At 39.5% G+C, this 13,582-nt stretch overlaps 1 protein-coding gene across 1 annotated transcript in view; it reads right to left on the bottom strand.

Annotated features, from left to right (window-relative positions):
* Positions 1-6,213: 6,213 nt before the first annotated feature.
* Positions 6,214-13,582, bottom strand: part of SLC38A1 (solute carrier family 38, member 1) — an 87,542-nt gene continuing 80,173 nt past the window's right edge. The window contains exon 15 of the mRNA XM_011936054.1: positions 6,214-12,229. Coding sequence (XP_011791444.1) covers positions 12,128-12,229 — 102 coding nt within the window. The 3' untranslated portion in view covers positions 6,214-12,127. The remainder of the gene's footprint in view (positions 12,230-13,582) is intronic.

The raw sequence follows: 13,582 nt of genomic DNA, 5'->3' as shown, positions 1-13,582 counted from the left end.
CTTCATCTTAAGTTTGGAGTAATTTTTTAAAATAATTTTTTTAAATTTAACTTTTAAATTCAGGGGTACATGTGCAGGTTTGTTACATAGGTAAAGTTGTGTCATGTGGGTTTGTCGTACAGATTATTTTGTCACCCAGCTATTAAGCCATTAGTTATTTTTCCTGATCCTCTATCTCCTTCCACTTTCCACCCTGGAAGATTTTGAAAATATCTCTGACTATACCGCTAGAGATTAGGATTTAATTGGTCTGAGGTAGGGCCCTAGCATGATTATTTTTTAAAGCTGTCCTAAATTCATAAATTTCATAAAAACTACCACTATCATTTTGAAACTGGCTATGAGGAAACAAACTGGAGTTGAAAAGGAATTTGCCAATTAATATTTTCTGATGCATATGGTAGAATATCATCTCTAGTTTCTATCTGTGGTAGGGAGCTGGGCTAACTGGGAGCTTGAATATGGAAAACAGGGCTGGGGCTGGGTTTAGTTGCGGGAAGTATAAATATTAAGGACTGTTGAAGAGCTTATTGAAAAAAGAGAAGTGGTGAAGAAACAGCTAGGAGGACTACAGAAACATAGAAGAGAGACTGGAATATGAACTGAGGTAAAGAGACAAGATGAGAATCTGACATTCTGTTGTTCATGTGTTCTTATACTTTCTTGTGAGTTTAGAAAAATTCACGGACACAGAATTGATGGGACAAAAGTAAAGAGCATTTACAATATTCATAGATATTGCCAAATTGCTCTCCAAAAAGGTTGTAACAGTTTACATGCTCACCAACTGCATACACAAATGCCTGTTTCTTACATCCTTACCAGAACTATAACAGCAACCATTTTGGTCTTTGCCAATATGAAAAATAAATAAAAAGGTATCACACAGATATTCTAATTCGCATGTATTTAAGAGTTAGAGTGTTAGATTGAACACATCTCAAGTGTTTATTGTATTTCTTTTTCTGGTAGCTCCTTTTTTATATTTCTACAGTTTATTTTTTTCCTTCTTAGTGATTTTTAGAAGCTCTTGATTTTTTAATGAGATTAGCTTTATGCTACGTAGCCAAGGGCTGCTTAGGGAAACTTTAAGAAGCTTCTAGGTGCTTCTTTGTGAAGGCAATTAGTCACTTTTAAACAAGAGAAAAGTCAAACAGCCCTTAAATTCTGAATAGGTGCCAAATTTTCTTGAAAAGGGGATTTTTTAAAAAGGAGACAGTAGGAGCCAAATTTTCTTGAAAAGGGGATTTTTTAAAAAGGAGCTAATCAAGCAAGCATCACTCCAAAGGAAGGATGTGACAGTGTTTCTGTGGTTTAACATGAGTGCCCCAAGTCAGACATTTCTGCACCAAAGATTATTGAGTCAGGCAAAGTTGCAGAGGCACCAGGATGGCTCCTGGGAAAATAATATTGTCTCCTACTCAATTTTTTCCCTTTTGGGTTTTGCTACTTTTTATACTTCACTTGTGGATTAAGATAATTGTGGAAGGAGCAGGAAACAGTCCTAAGAGCTCTACAGGGGAACTCACCGTGAGGACATCAGGAGTAGAACCTGGAATCAGTATCAAGTTTCAACTTGCACGGGTTGGGGGAAAGTGAGAGGGTTGGTTTTAACACAGTGTGCAGTTGTAAACAAAAGTCCCTCCTGAGCCAGACAGTGTGGAGGGCATGGATTGGGAGCGAGCTGGTGGCAAACTGAGGAGCCGTTTCTTGCTTGGGCTCCGAAAGTGACAGCTACCTTAGCACTGTGTGGATTGGAGTCAACCTTCCTCTGCTGCTTCAGCCCTCCTCGAGTTGTGGACCTGTGAGGACATGATTGTAGCAGCAGACACAGATGTAACATTGCACAGGGCCGGCCGGTGTTCAACAGGGACATCATGTGACAGTGACAGAAGTGACTGAGGTGGGAAAGAAGCCTGCTGTGAACTGATTACATTCACCAGTTCTCTCTTTGCCTGGAGTTTGGAAGCAGACACCTCTGGGTTCTTGCACCATTTGGAAGTGGGGAAGAAAGAGGTGTTAGGCATCCTGGAAATTTGGCCAGGGGAATACTTCGAATAATTTGAACCTCAAACTAAAGAGGCAGGTCCCATCCATTGCAACATGTGAGTAGCAAATGTTAGTTTTACATCCCATTTGGATTGTCAGATTTTTTTACTTGTTAGCACTATTATATGTCATACAGAGTTTCAAAATATTTACTGATCAAATACTTCCTCTGTGGCTCCTATGTTTTATAACAAGAAAGGTCTTCTGCACTCCAAGGTATTATCTATATAAGATATATATATACATATTGCAAGAGAAAAATTGCGAAGGACTTTGAAATGGGCAAAACAGATTATTAGGTGACCTTTCAGTGGAATACCACGTCGTCCTTCAAGGTTATCCATAAGGATACCTAAGATATGATGGATAACTATTAGTTACTGAGGTAAATTAACTACAACCTTTTGGTCTTATTATCAAATAGGTTTCTACTTTCTGAAACTTTCCTTAGTCTCTGCTATTAACTACAAGTCAAAATTTGGTTCTTGAGTCTCATGGAAAAAGACTGCGCCAAGTACTTAAAACTATCAAAGTCTATTCAAAGAACAGACTCTTGTGTACAAACCCTGAGCTAATGGTATTTAGACAATTTTCAGTCTGTACCTGTGTAATGAGTATGAATTTACAGGAGTCTTTTCAATGCAGAAGCACATAGCTTTCTGAATGCAGAAATGCTAATCCAAAATTCAGCAAAACAGAATTACAAAGGACAGAATGAGCTAATGAGGAAAATTTTTCCTGTGGTTGTATTGATGTTGTTTTAAGGCTATATTTGCTGGATATATAAGGAAGCCATTTCTCTTTCTTCTTAGACTATCTTCAGTCTACAACAATTCAGTAGACTCTAATTTTGTAAAATGAAACTAAACATTTTGTTTTTTTTTTTTTTTGCTTCTCACTGAACTCTCCCCCACCCTGAGTTTAAACACTGTGACTGAGTTACCTTTTTCACAGCAATGTAGTTATTTGCATAGGTTCAACAAGAGTCTTTTGCTTTCCTGGTACATAACTGGACAAAATTGAATGTCACCATGGCCTTACTTGGAAGATTGTTATGTGAGGATGATGGTCATTTAACAGGTATGTCAAACAACTCCAAGGAACAAAGGTTAATTTTACTTCCGTAGCCAATGCCTACAAAACCCTGGCTTAGTACCAACCTCCTAGGGTTGTAACCTATAGCCTAGTACCTAAACTGGTCTATAGGATCCTATTATGAAGGGTGGTGACAAAGAGCACTTCCTGGCAGGTCATGAACCTTAGTAAATTTAAGGGAACTCAAGTCGAGAGGAATTCATCCAAATCTACAGATGGTATAGGTGAATATGGTGGAGTGTCTTAGGCTTGCTTTCCTAGCCCTGAGCTAGCAAATGATGGAGACTTTTTCCCCCTCAACCCACTGCCCCCTCACCCCACAGAGACTTTTAAAAGTGCAGTTCTATGGTTCCCATAGCTGTTCAATAGAACATAACTCTATATTTGCAAAGCAAACTCAAGGAAGCTTATGTGGTTAATTAACACTCTTGCCACACCCACGCAAATAATCAGGCCAAGCCTAATGAGACCATTCTTTTTATGACCAAGAATAATCTTTGAGATTTTTATAGTCACAAAGGGGAAGTTATTAGGGAAACTGGAAAGACTTTAAAAGAAGCAAAAAAGATTACTGGGTAGGTGTACTTTCAACGAAATATTACATGCTGCTTCTGGGTTATCTGATTCTATAAGAATTTTGCCTCGCACCCCCTTTTTTTGGTTTTTGAGTTACTTTATAACCCTCTAAATTGTGGAAAACTGAGAGATGGAAATGATTATTGTCCAGACATACAAAATAATTCTGTCTGATTAAGATGCAATTAATTTCCTTCTGTGGACAGGCCAGTTTTGCATCTACTAGCAAATTCATTTTAGCATTCCTGATTGCTGATACATGTATTTGCTCTTTGAGTTCTCCTTTGGACCAATTTTTAAACAAATTACTTGTTCCTTAATTAATAAGCTAACTCAATTTTTTGACGCATACTTTATTTGACTCATGATTTCATGCTTATAAAAATAGATTTATCTTGTGTTATTTAAAGTCTTTAATATATCTACGTTCTCTTTAGACATAAGGGGTAATATAGAAATCTGGTTTTATTTTCTTCAAAAACTATGTATTTTTTCCTATCATTTATTAAGTAATCTTTATTTTTCCCCATTGATTTGAAAGACCACCTTTCTGGTATTATTTGGGTCATTTATGCATTCACTACTATGATCTATTTATTTATTTGCACCCAGTTCAAGTCTGTTTTAAGTGCTATGGCTTTATAATACATTTGGATAATTTGGCAGGTTATTTTGATGTTGTATTGACTCTTCCAATGAGCAGATTATTCTACCAACTTGGATTAGCCTAACATGTAAACTAATAAAAGATTTTTAAAAATTGATATTCAAAAATTGGCCTAGTTATTTGGGCCTCATCCACCCTTTCCAAACTAGGCAAAACACAATTACAAACCTAGAAAGTAAGAAAACAGGGCATCTGAGCTGCAAAGTTATCATTAAGCCCCGTGATGGTTAATATTAAGTGTCAACTTGATTGGACTGAAGGATGCTGGTAAAGTATTGTTTCTGGGCGTGTCTGCAAGGGTGTTGCCAGAGGAGATTGACATTTGAGTCAGTGGACTGGGAGAGGAAGACCCATCCTCAGTGTGGGTGGGCACCATCCAATAAGCTGCCAGCACGGCTAGAACAAAGCAGGCGGAAGAAGATGGGCTAAGCTGGCTTGCTTAGTCTTCTGACTTTCATCTTTCTCCCGTGCTGGGTGCCTCCTTCCATTCCTCCTGCCCTTGCACATCAGACTCCAGGTTCTTCAGCTTTTGGATTCTGGGACTGACACCAGTGGTTTGCCGGGGGCTCTCCGGCCTTTGGCCACAGACTGAAGGCTTCACTGTCAGCTTACCTGTTTTTGAGGCTTTTGGACTTGGACTTAGCTACTATCGGCTTCTTTTCTCCCCAGTTTACAGACGGCCTATTGTGAGACTTCGCCTTGTGATGATGTGAGCCAACTCTCCCTAATAAACTCTCTTTCATATATACATATATCCTATTAGTTCTGTCCCTCTGGAGAGCCCTGACTAATACAAGCCCACAGTTTATTCCATGGGAAAGGGGGAGAATAGTTCTTCCCTGGCAATTCTGTGTAAAAAAGGATGGAAGAGAACAGTATTAGCAAAGACTCGTGGAGGGAGAGTAGAAGGAAGAAGCCAGAACTATCAAAGGCACTGCAGGACTGGTCCTTTCGATTTGGAACAAAATCTGCTCAGATTCTCAATAGTCTTTTAACTTTTACCACTGCTTGAGTTTAAAAGTGATAATTACTCACTCACACCCTTTGCCCTTGGGGTTTTGATCAATTAAGAAGTAGGCATAGGAGGCACATAAGGGTAAAAATATCAGCTTTATTCTGAATGAAGTTAGGTTGGAGAACATGACTTGGACTCCCGTGCCCCAGGTTTCTACTTTGAGTTTTGCATGTGTGCCACCGAGTCCCCACAGAATGCGCTGCTGTCACCTGGGCAGGCCAGAGGAGTTCATCAAGGGGGTCTTCATCCCCAGCCACACCGTAAAAGACCCAGGCTATTCCTGTTCTAGCCCTGTCCACAAGAAGAACTTGGATAGCAGACTTTGGCCATCTTGCTGATCTGGTAAAGCCTTTCTAAGATGCTGGAGAGGAGCTGGTGATGGATAAAGAAAAGACAAGAGGCTGCACTAGCTTTGACCCAATAGTTACTGAGAAAAGGAAGCGTTGATAGAATTTCCTATTTTATAGGTGGCAGCAATGTGGGTAGAGGAAGATTCAACTCCTTCCTACAACATAGGGCAGAAATTTATACTTATAAAGATAAACTTGACTTAAAAAAGAAAATATTGTGGTCAATCTACTCTGATTATGAAGAATGGAGAAATGTAGTATATGTTTCAGGCCAGATAGAGTTCTATCAGAAGTATTTTAAAAAATATTTATGTTAGGGTGCTTAAATATATAACCTTCTATGATCTAGAACACTGACAAATGTGTACAACCCTTCTCCAGAAATCCTAAATAGTGTGTATAGTACTCAACTGCCCCAGTTTAGTATTGCATTGCAAAAGAACAAGTACAAAATTTGTAAATATTTTTAGTTCACATTTTTTAATGTTTAAAAACTATGTTAACAGAGCAGTTATAGAAGAGAACTTCTTACATTTCTTTATTTACACCACACCCTGAAAAAACCCCAGTTCTATTTGATTAACTATGAATAGCAAAGTTTTGTGACTTGTGACTCACTTAAATCACCCATCTGAAATTCATTTACAAGGTTTTTACATTAATAAAATAGTAGTGTGCTACATGTACCGGACTCAGATGAAGTCTAAGGTACACTGGACTCTAGAGAGTGGATTACATACCAATGACCAAGATTCAAGTGTTTGGGGAAGAAATTACCTAAGACAGTCTATGTTGGTGTCAACACTAAAATAAAAGGCAAACATGCAGGACTTTCAAAGCGTGATTAGATAATGGTTCTTTGTTTTCTTTCCTTCAAATTTGTGCTCATAATTCATATTCAGGTTCCCTCTCCCTGCTTTCATAGATCCCAAAGTTTGAGAAATGCAGTAATTCAATTGTGAAAAAAACATTCTTCTCCCCAACTTCTGTTTTCATATGTACTATGTAGTGGTATCAGTGTTAACAATGGAAGATCATTATGAAGAAACAATTTGTCATTTTGGGTATATCTGTTTCTATATGACAAGGATTTGTGTCTAAATATTCCTTATTTGTATCTCAGAGGACTATCTGTTAAATAATTGATCTTAATGCCAGCACAAGAAATCAATGGAACTATTTCTCAGACATTTCTTTCTCTAAACAATTAAGTAGGGTTTTAGGTTCCAAGTTTACATTGAGAGAATTATGTTACCTGGGAGAGAATGTAAATTTTTCTAATTCCCAAACAAAACCACTAATATCTAGGAAACATTTATTGTTTATATGCAGATCCTAGAGACTTCTATTTCAGTGTGGATCAACAACTGCAAAAATATACAGCCTCCTATTTATTTACAATAATATTTACATACAAATGAAGTATTTCCTGCAATAAGCCTCAGCTGCATAGATTCTTCCTTTAAAAATGTAAATTCGAGCCTGTATACAGATGGGCCCAGTTTCATAGCCCTTCCTTAGATAAAAGCCTAAAGAAGGAAAATGTCTGCACCTTGTGAACTTTACATATTTTGCAAGAACTTTCTCTTTGAGATTTAGTGATAGTTGTTAGTTGTTAGACACCCTGCCTTCAGTTTGTACCTGAAAGCTTTATCTCGTTATAAATAATTCACTGTAATTTAGGGGAAGTATGTCCTGTTGCTAAAGGATTTTCAAACCTGCCATCCCCAAGGAAAATCATAATTAGTATTGCTAAATGATGGTCTGTATCTTCTTTGTTTTGAAGGTGACTAGATGTTTGCTGTGAATTTGAATGGGAGAATTATATTCTTAAAGTTTACACCCCCTCTAAGCCTAAAGCCATTTAAATTGATAAACTGAGAGAGACAAACAGGTTTTACTCTAAGGTATAAAATCCAATATCTGATCATATGATCATATTCCTGACCTCCCACCGACTCCAACTAAATGTGCCATAGTCCAACACCGTGCCCCACTGAATTGGAACTCACTATTTCATTCTTTTGAGAGCCATTTGTAGCTCCTTAAGCAGAGCAGACCTTTCAGTAGAGAATTCGCTTTAAAAGGAGGACAGGATTATCATCACACGATTAACACAAACACTGGAGAGCTTACTTCTGACAAATTTAGTATTTCTTCTAAGTCTGCATTTACAAAGGGTCTTTTCTTTTAATTTCTTTCACAACTGCCCCGCCCCCACTAAAGCCTCACTTTCATTTCCTCACAGCTTTAAAAAATAAAATATTATCACGCCTCAGCCCGAGGTAACACCGAGTACAGGCAGCCTGTGTTTAGGGATGTGCACCTGCACTGGTATTTTCAACGAGAGGGGGATGACCAGGTGGCATCCCTGGATTCACTCGCTTTCTTGCCATTGCAGAGACCCCTGCCGCCAGGCTCCTTTCCTCCCTTCCCTAAAGCCTTGCTCCTGTATCTTGCACCATGAGTCCTAGGAATCATCTTGTGAGGTAGGACAAATGGGAAGTAAAAGGGAGACTCATTGACTTAGGGTAGTTCTCAAACTTGATGCACTTTCGAATCATCTGCTGACTCCCTCCCTGAGAGCTTCTGACTTCACCGTGTCTGGGAGGGGGCTGAGAATCTGCATTCTAATGAGGTCCCCGATGATGCTAATGCTACTGGTCTAGGGGCCACACTTTGAGAACCACTGGCTTAGAGGCATGAATCAAGCTCCAAAAAGCAGTCAGTTCCAGGGTAACAGTCTTAGGTGCTCTCCGAAACACTGAGGAATCTTACCACAATCCTGTGTCCACCATAAGCCCTATCACCATCACCCATCTGGGTGCTTCTTTTTCTCAACAGGGTCTGTACCTGTAAAAAAGGAAAGTGAGTGGAGAGCTTTTTTTTTTTTTCTTTTTCTTTTTTCTTGTTTTCTAACCTCCCAGCTGATTCCTGGAGAGTTAAAACATGGTTACTAGCACTAAAAACATTAAAAGTGCTGTGCGCTGGCCTCAATGACTGGTACATGGGAGAAGCTGTGCAGCAGCATCCTTTTCTGTGGTGGGCAGGGCAGGATATGGGCCACAGGAGCCAAAAGTCAGACAAGCAGAAGAAGGCAGACCATGCCTGAACCCTCCAGACAACAGCAGAGGTAGCAGCTGACAGATGTCCCTGGAGGTTTCTGACCCATGAGAGGCCCCTTCACCCTCCTTCACCCTCCTCCTACCATCAGGCTCTCTGGCAGTTATGGACTTATTCCTCCCCATTTTTGCTGGACACCATGTTTCAGGCCACTCTGGTCACCTGTAGTCCAGTGGCATCTCTACCCCCACTGTTCAGTAGGTGGGATGTGGCTGGAATGGATAGTCCAGAATCTACTAACAGGTAACTCTGAACAAACACCCTCCCTGGAAACAATATTATATTTGATGGTTAGATTCTTTAGCAAACCTATTACATTATTCGATTTCAGCTAAACTATAGGTTTGATCATCTTTTCCAACTGCTCTAGGGGCTTAACCACCGTGGATAACGTGGTCTCTAAAGGAAAATACATTCCAGGTTGCAAACAATCAACTGACAACCTTTGGAATATGATCTCCTTATATATTGGGGCTCCCTGTGCCTAAACAGAGTAGGTTTTCCGTCCTGTGCATATTTCAACAGCCCCACTTCCAATAAGTAACATTAAGTAAATTAGGAATTGACAGTATTCTGTGTTACAATAACTAGAGAACAGTTCTAAATCCAAAGTGTGAAACTGGCACTGTTCACTAGTATAGAGATCCTACCTACCAAAGGAAAACGTGCTGCTCCCCATGGCTAAGGTATAGTATTCTTTAATCTACTAATTTAGCAGAAAAACTTCCAGAGCACTTGACTGTGCTGTTTAAATTCGACCTAACATCTGTGATACATGTATTTTTGGCTACCAATTCACTATTCTGAACAAGAATAAGAGCAGTACACTTTACAGCTAATCCCACACGAAGGATGTAACTAATCAGTGACATTTGACAAATTACAGTAGATCTATTACATTCAGTCAACCACAAATTTAGATAAACATACAAAGGTTTTTAAAAATATGTGTGGCATCACACACAGCAACAACAGTGTGCCTCCTCTAAACAAATCTATTTTAAATAAATATTCCTTGTATTGACACATGAAACCCAGAGGCCCAAAAATATCCTACACATCCCAGTTAATGATAATGTTCTAAATTGACTTTGTGAGTGTAAAATGGATTGCTATAAAGTAACGAGGAAAATAGAAAGTAGCATAATATAGCTTGTGAACTAAATTATGTATTTTTAAAGGTAAGGTCATCCCAATTCCTGGCTATTTCATTACTGGTGCTCTAGACAAGCTCCCAAGAACCGACTGAATCTTGGCTTGTTCTGTTTCTGTCATTGCTAATATAATATGGAAAACATTGCTGAAAAGGACAGAGATGACCATAGATATGGCTAGGGTAGGTATTCATAGCTAGATATCTGAACTCTGACCTAATGTGGATATGATTCTGTAGCATTATATTAAAAGCTATGATGATGCAATGCAGGAAATAACCTTTCATTCTCCCCCCAAGAGGATCACGACAAGTGCTTCAATGCCTGCCGTATCTATGGGACATAGTGTGATTCTCAGTGAGAGTGAAGGCCTTTGGGGATTTGAGTCAGGAAGAGAATATGGCTAAGTGCCTGGAAACTCTGCAAACAGTCTGCAGTTAGATTCTACTTATCTCTGGATAAGAAATCTGTGCTCAGTGAACTTATGTGTTTGGAAAATTCAACCAGAATATAGAGGAAACATAAGTCCTGTTTCAAGAGACCAGCTCACGGAGCATGCACATTTCTCACCATATGCAAGCTATGGACAATTCAATCACAGGGCATGGCCCCACTTAGGGGAATGCAGTTCTGGGTTTCCTTGCTATCCCTATTCCTTTTTCAGCTACAAACTCTCCTCTTTTTCAGTCTCTTCAGTTTCCTCGTGCTCCCTTTAGGAGAGGGACTAGGGTAAGAGTACCAGGCAACTCTGTCCTCCTGCATGGACAGCAGTGGAGATGGGCAGTAATGGCACAGTCCTTGGTTGGGGAAGAGAAGAGGAGACAGCACAGACACTGAGACCCCCCTTGTCTTCCTCGTCTGGGGGAAGGAAGGTACTCAGTGATTCTGTCAGAAGCTCTTCACAAAGACTATCTCTGAGGGTTTTTTTTTTTCCCACAAGACTAGATGGAGAATTAATGAAGAAGAAATGGAAATGAGGCTTATTTAAGGTACAAAATCTTGTATTTGTAATAACCTAGATTTATAGATATAAAACAAGTCTTCTAAAGACTTCCCTAAAGTACTCAATATAAAACAGGAGTTACTTATCCTAGATCATCCTTAGTTAGGTACACATGATTCTCTGTGCAACTAGCTGGTGGACATGAATAAAAGCTGCTGGGCCTGTAATGTTCTAAAACATTTTTCTCCCTTCAGCGAGACAGGGTTGAAGGCTAAACGCATCAGAGTAGTATTTTCTTAGGCATTTTGGACAATCATTTTGCAGTGGGTTCCACAGGTTTTCCCCAGCGAAAGTTGACTCAGACCAGAGTAACTCTGACACAAGTTGCCAAGAGGGAAACAATACTTCATTTGCTAGATTACCCAAATGTGTGGCTTCATTTAATTACCAAGGTAAGAATCATCCCCAACCACTTTTCAGCTGAGAACACTTGCCAGAGACTGTCTCTGGATGGGAATGGATGTGGTACCAGCTAGTCCACTGGACTACCCGAGCTCAGCTGCCAGGCGATCAGAGCCACCTCAAATATTGGGCATGCTCTGATTCAGCAGTGGCAGTGCCCTATAACTTTCAGATGATTATCTCTGTGTGCTATGTTAACCAAAATAGGCAAATTATTTATGAAACCATTTTTTTTCTGTAAAGCAAAATAAATATATACAATTCAAGATTCTTTTCTCTTCTAAAAAGGTACAGATAGTGTGAGCTGAACATCAGTAGGAAAATTATTTCAGAATCTGGATGTATAATAAATAAACATGATTGCATATCATGTTTCCAAAGTTCTAAGAGACCGGGAAGCCACAAAACATAGAGTTAGACGGGTAAAAAATGACTGTGAAAAGTACTGGGAAATATGATTGTATGAAAATTGAAAAAAAAATTAACAATCCCTAAATTGATCCCAAATCTTGGAGGGACATGAAGCATTATAGAAACACGTCTCTGTTTTGCAACCAAAGTATTATTCCATTTTAAGTATTCTGTACATTTCTGTTTGCTTCTGTAAACTTGCAGAATAAGTGGTGAGAGATTGCTGATGTGTGGGGACTTGACTGAGCAGACAACAGGGCTGTTTCTTTTTCTTGGCGGGTCTCAGTGGCCTTCGTCGCCACTCGATGAGCAGGCCCAGTCATAGATGACCAAGGGAATGCTGACCAAGGAGAACAACACCCCCAGGCCCAAGAAAAGGGCAGCCTGGAGCAAGAGAAAGGCAAGGGTTATTTTCAGTGCAGCAAAAATTTTCCACATGTACCTGGGGAAAAAAAAATAGAATGGTTTTCCCTCTCCCTTTGTGTCCCCTGGTATTCAGAGTTTGTCACAACCATGGCTGAACTGTGAGAATCTTTCTAAAATTGTATGAATCTGATTCTGCAAGGATGGGAAAATAGAAAAAAAAAAAAAACAAGCTAGGCACAGTAGTCCTCTATGTCCCGTTCTTTGACTTCATGGTCACCTCAAGTGTATGTATCCATTCTACAAACGACTGGGTATCCTTATGGCTTCTCTCAAACTAATATTACAACCAAAGGGGGAAAAAAAGGCCTTAGAAAATATCCAGGTCATTTTGTTATTCATTACCTACCAACCTAGCTTATCACTGGCAAGCAAACATTTCTGTTTGAAAAAGTGGAAAAAAACATACAAAAGCAAAATAGATTTAAGTGAAATAGGAAACAGGTGTCAAAAACTAAGTTACCTGAAGGGCTGATGAAGGCCATAGGTGGACAGATGATGATATGGTTTGGTGTGTCCCTACCCAAATCTCATCTTGAATTTTAGCTCCCATAATTCCCACGTCATAGAAGTGACCTGGTGGGAGGTAATTGAGTCCTGGGGGCGGATCTTTCCCATACTGTGCTCGTGATAGTGAATACATCTCATGAGATCTGCTGGTTTTATAAAAGAGAGTTCCCCTGAACATGCTCTCTGCCTGCCACCATGTAAAATGTGCCTTTGCTCCTTGTTTGTCCTCCATTATGATTGTGAGGCCTCCCCAGTCATGTGGAATTGTGAGTCAATTAAACCTCTTTCCTTTATAAATTACCCTGTCTCAGGTATTTTTTTAAATTATACTTTAAGTTCTAGGGTACATGTGCATAACGTGCAGGTTTGTTACATAGGTATACATGTACCATGTTGGTTTGCTGCACCCATCAACTTGTAATTTACATTAGGTATTTCTTCTAATGCTATCCCTCCCCAAGCCCCCTACCCTATGACAGGCCCCGGTGTGTGACGTTCCCTGTCCTGTGTCCATGTGTTCTTGTTGCTCAACTCCCACCTATGAGTGAAAACATGCAGTGTTTGGTTTTCTGTCCTTGTGATAGTTTGCTTAGAATGATGGTTTCCAGCTTCATCCATGTACCTTCAAAGGACATGAGTTCATCCTTTTTTATGGCTGCATACTATTCCATGGTGTACATATGTCACATTTTCTTAATCCAGTCTATCATTGATGGACATCTGGGTTGGTTCCTAGTCTTTGCTATTGTGAATAGTGCCACAATAAACATACGTGTGCATGTGCCTTTATAGTAGCATGATTTA

This window comes from Colobus angolensis, unplaced genomic scaffold, assembly GCF_000951035.1.
Source record: "Colobus angolensis palliatus isolate OR3802 unplaced genomic scaffold, Cang.pa_1.0 Scaffold150, whole genome shotgun sequence".
Lineage (NCBI taxonomy): Eukaryota > Metazoa > Chordata > Mammalia > Primates > Cercopithecidae > Colobus > Colobus angolensis.
This window is presented reverse-complemented; position numbering and strand designations above follow the sequence as displayed.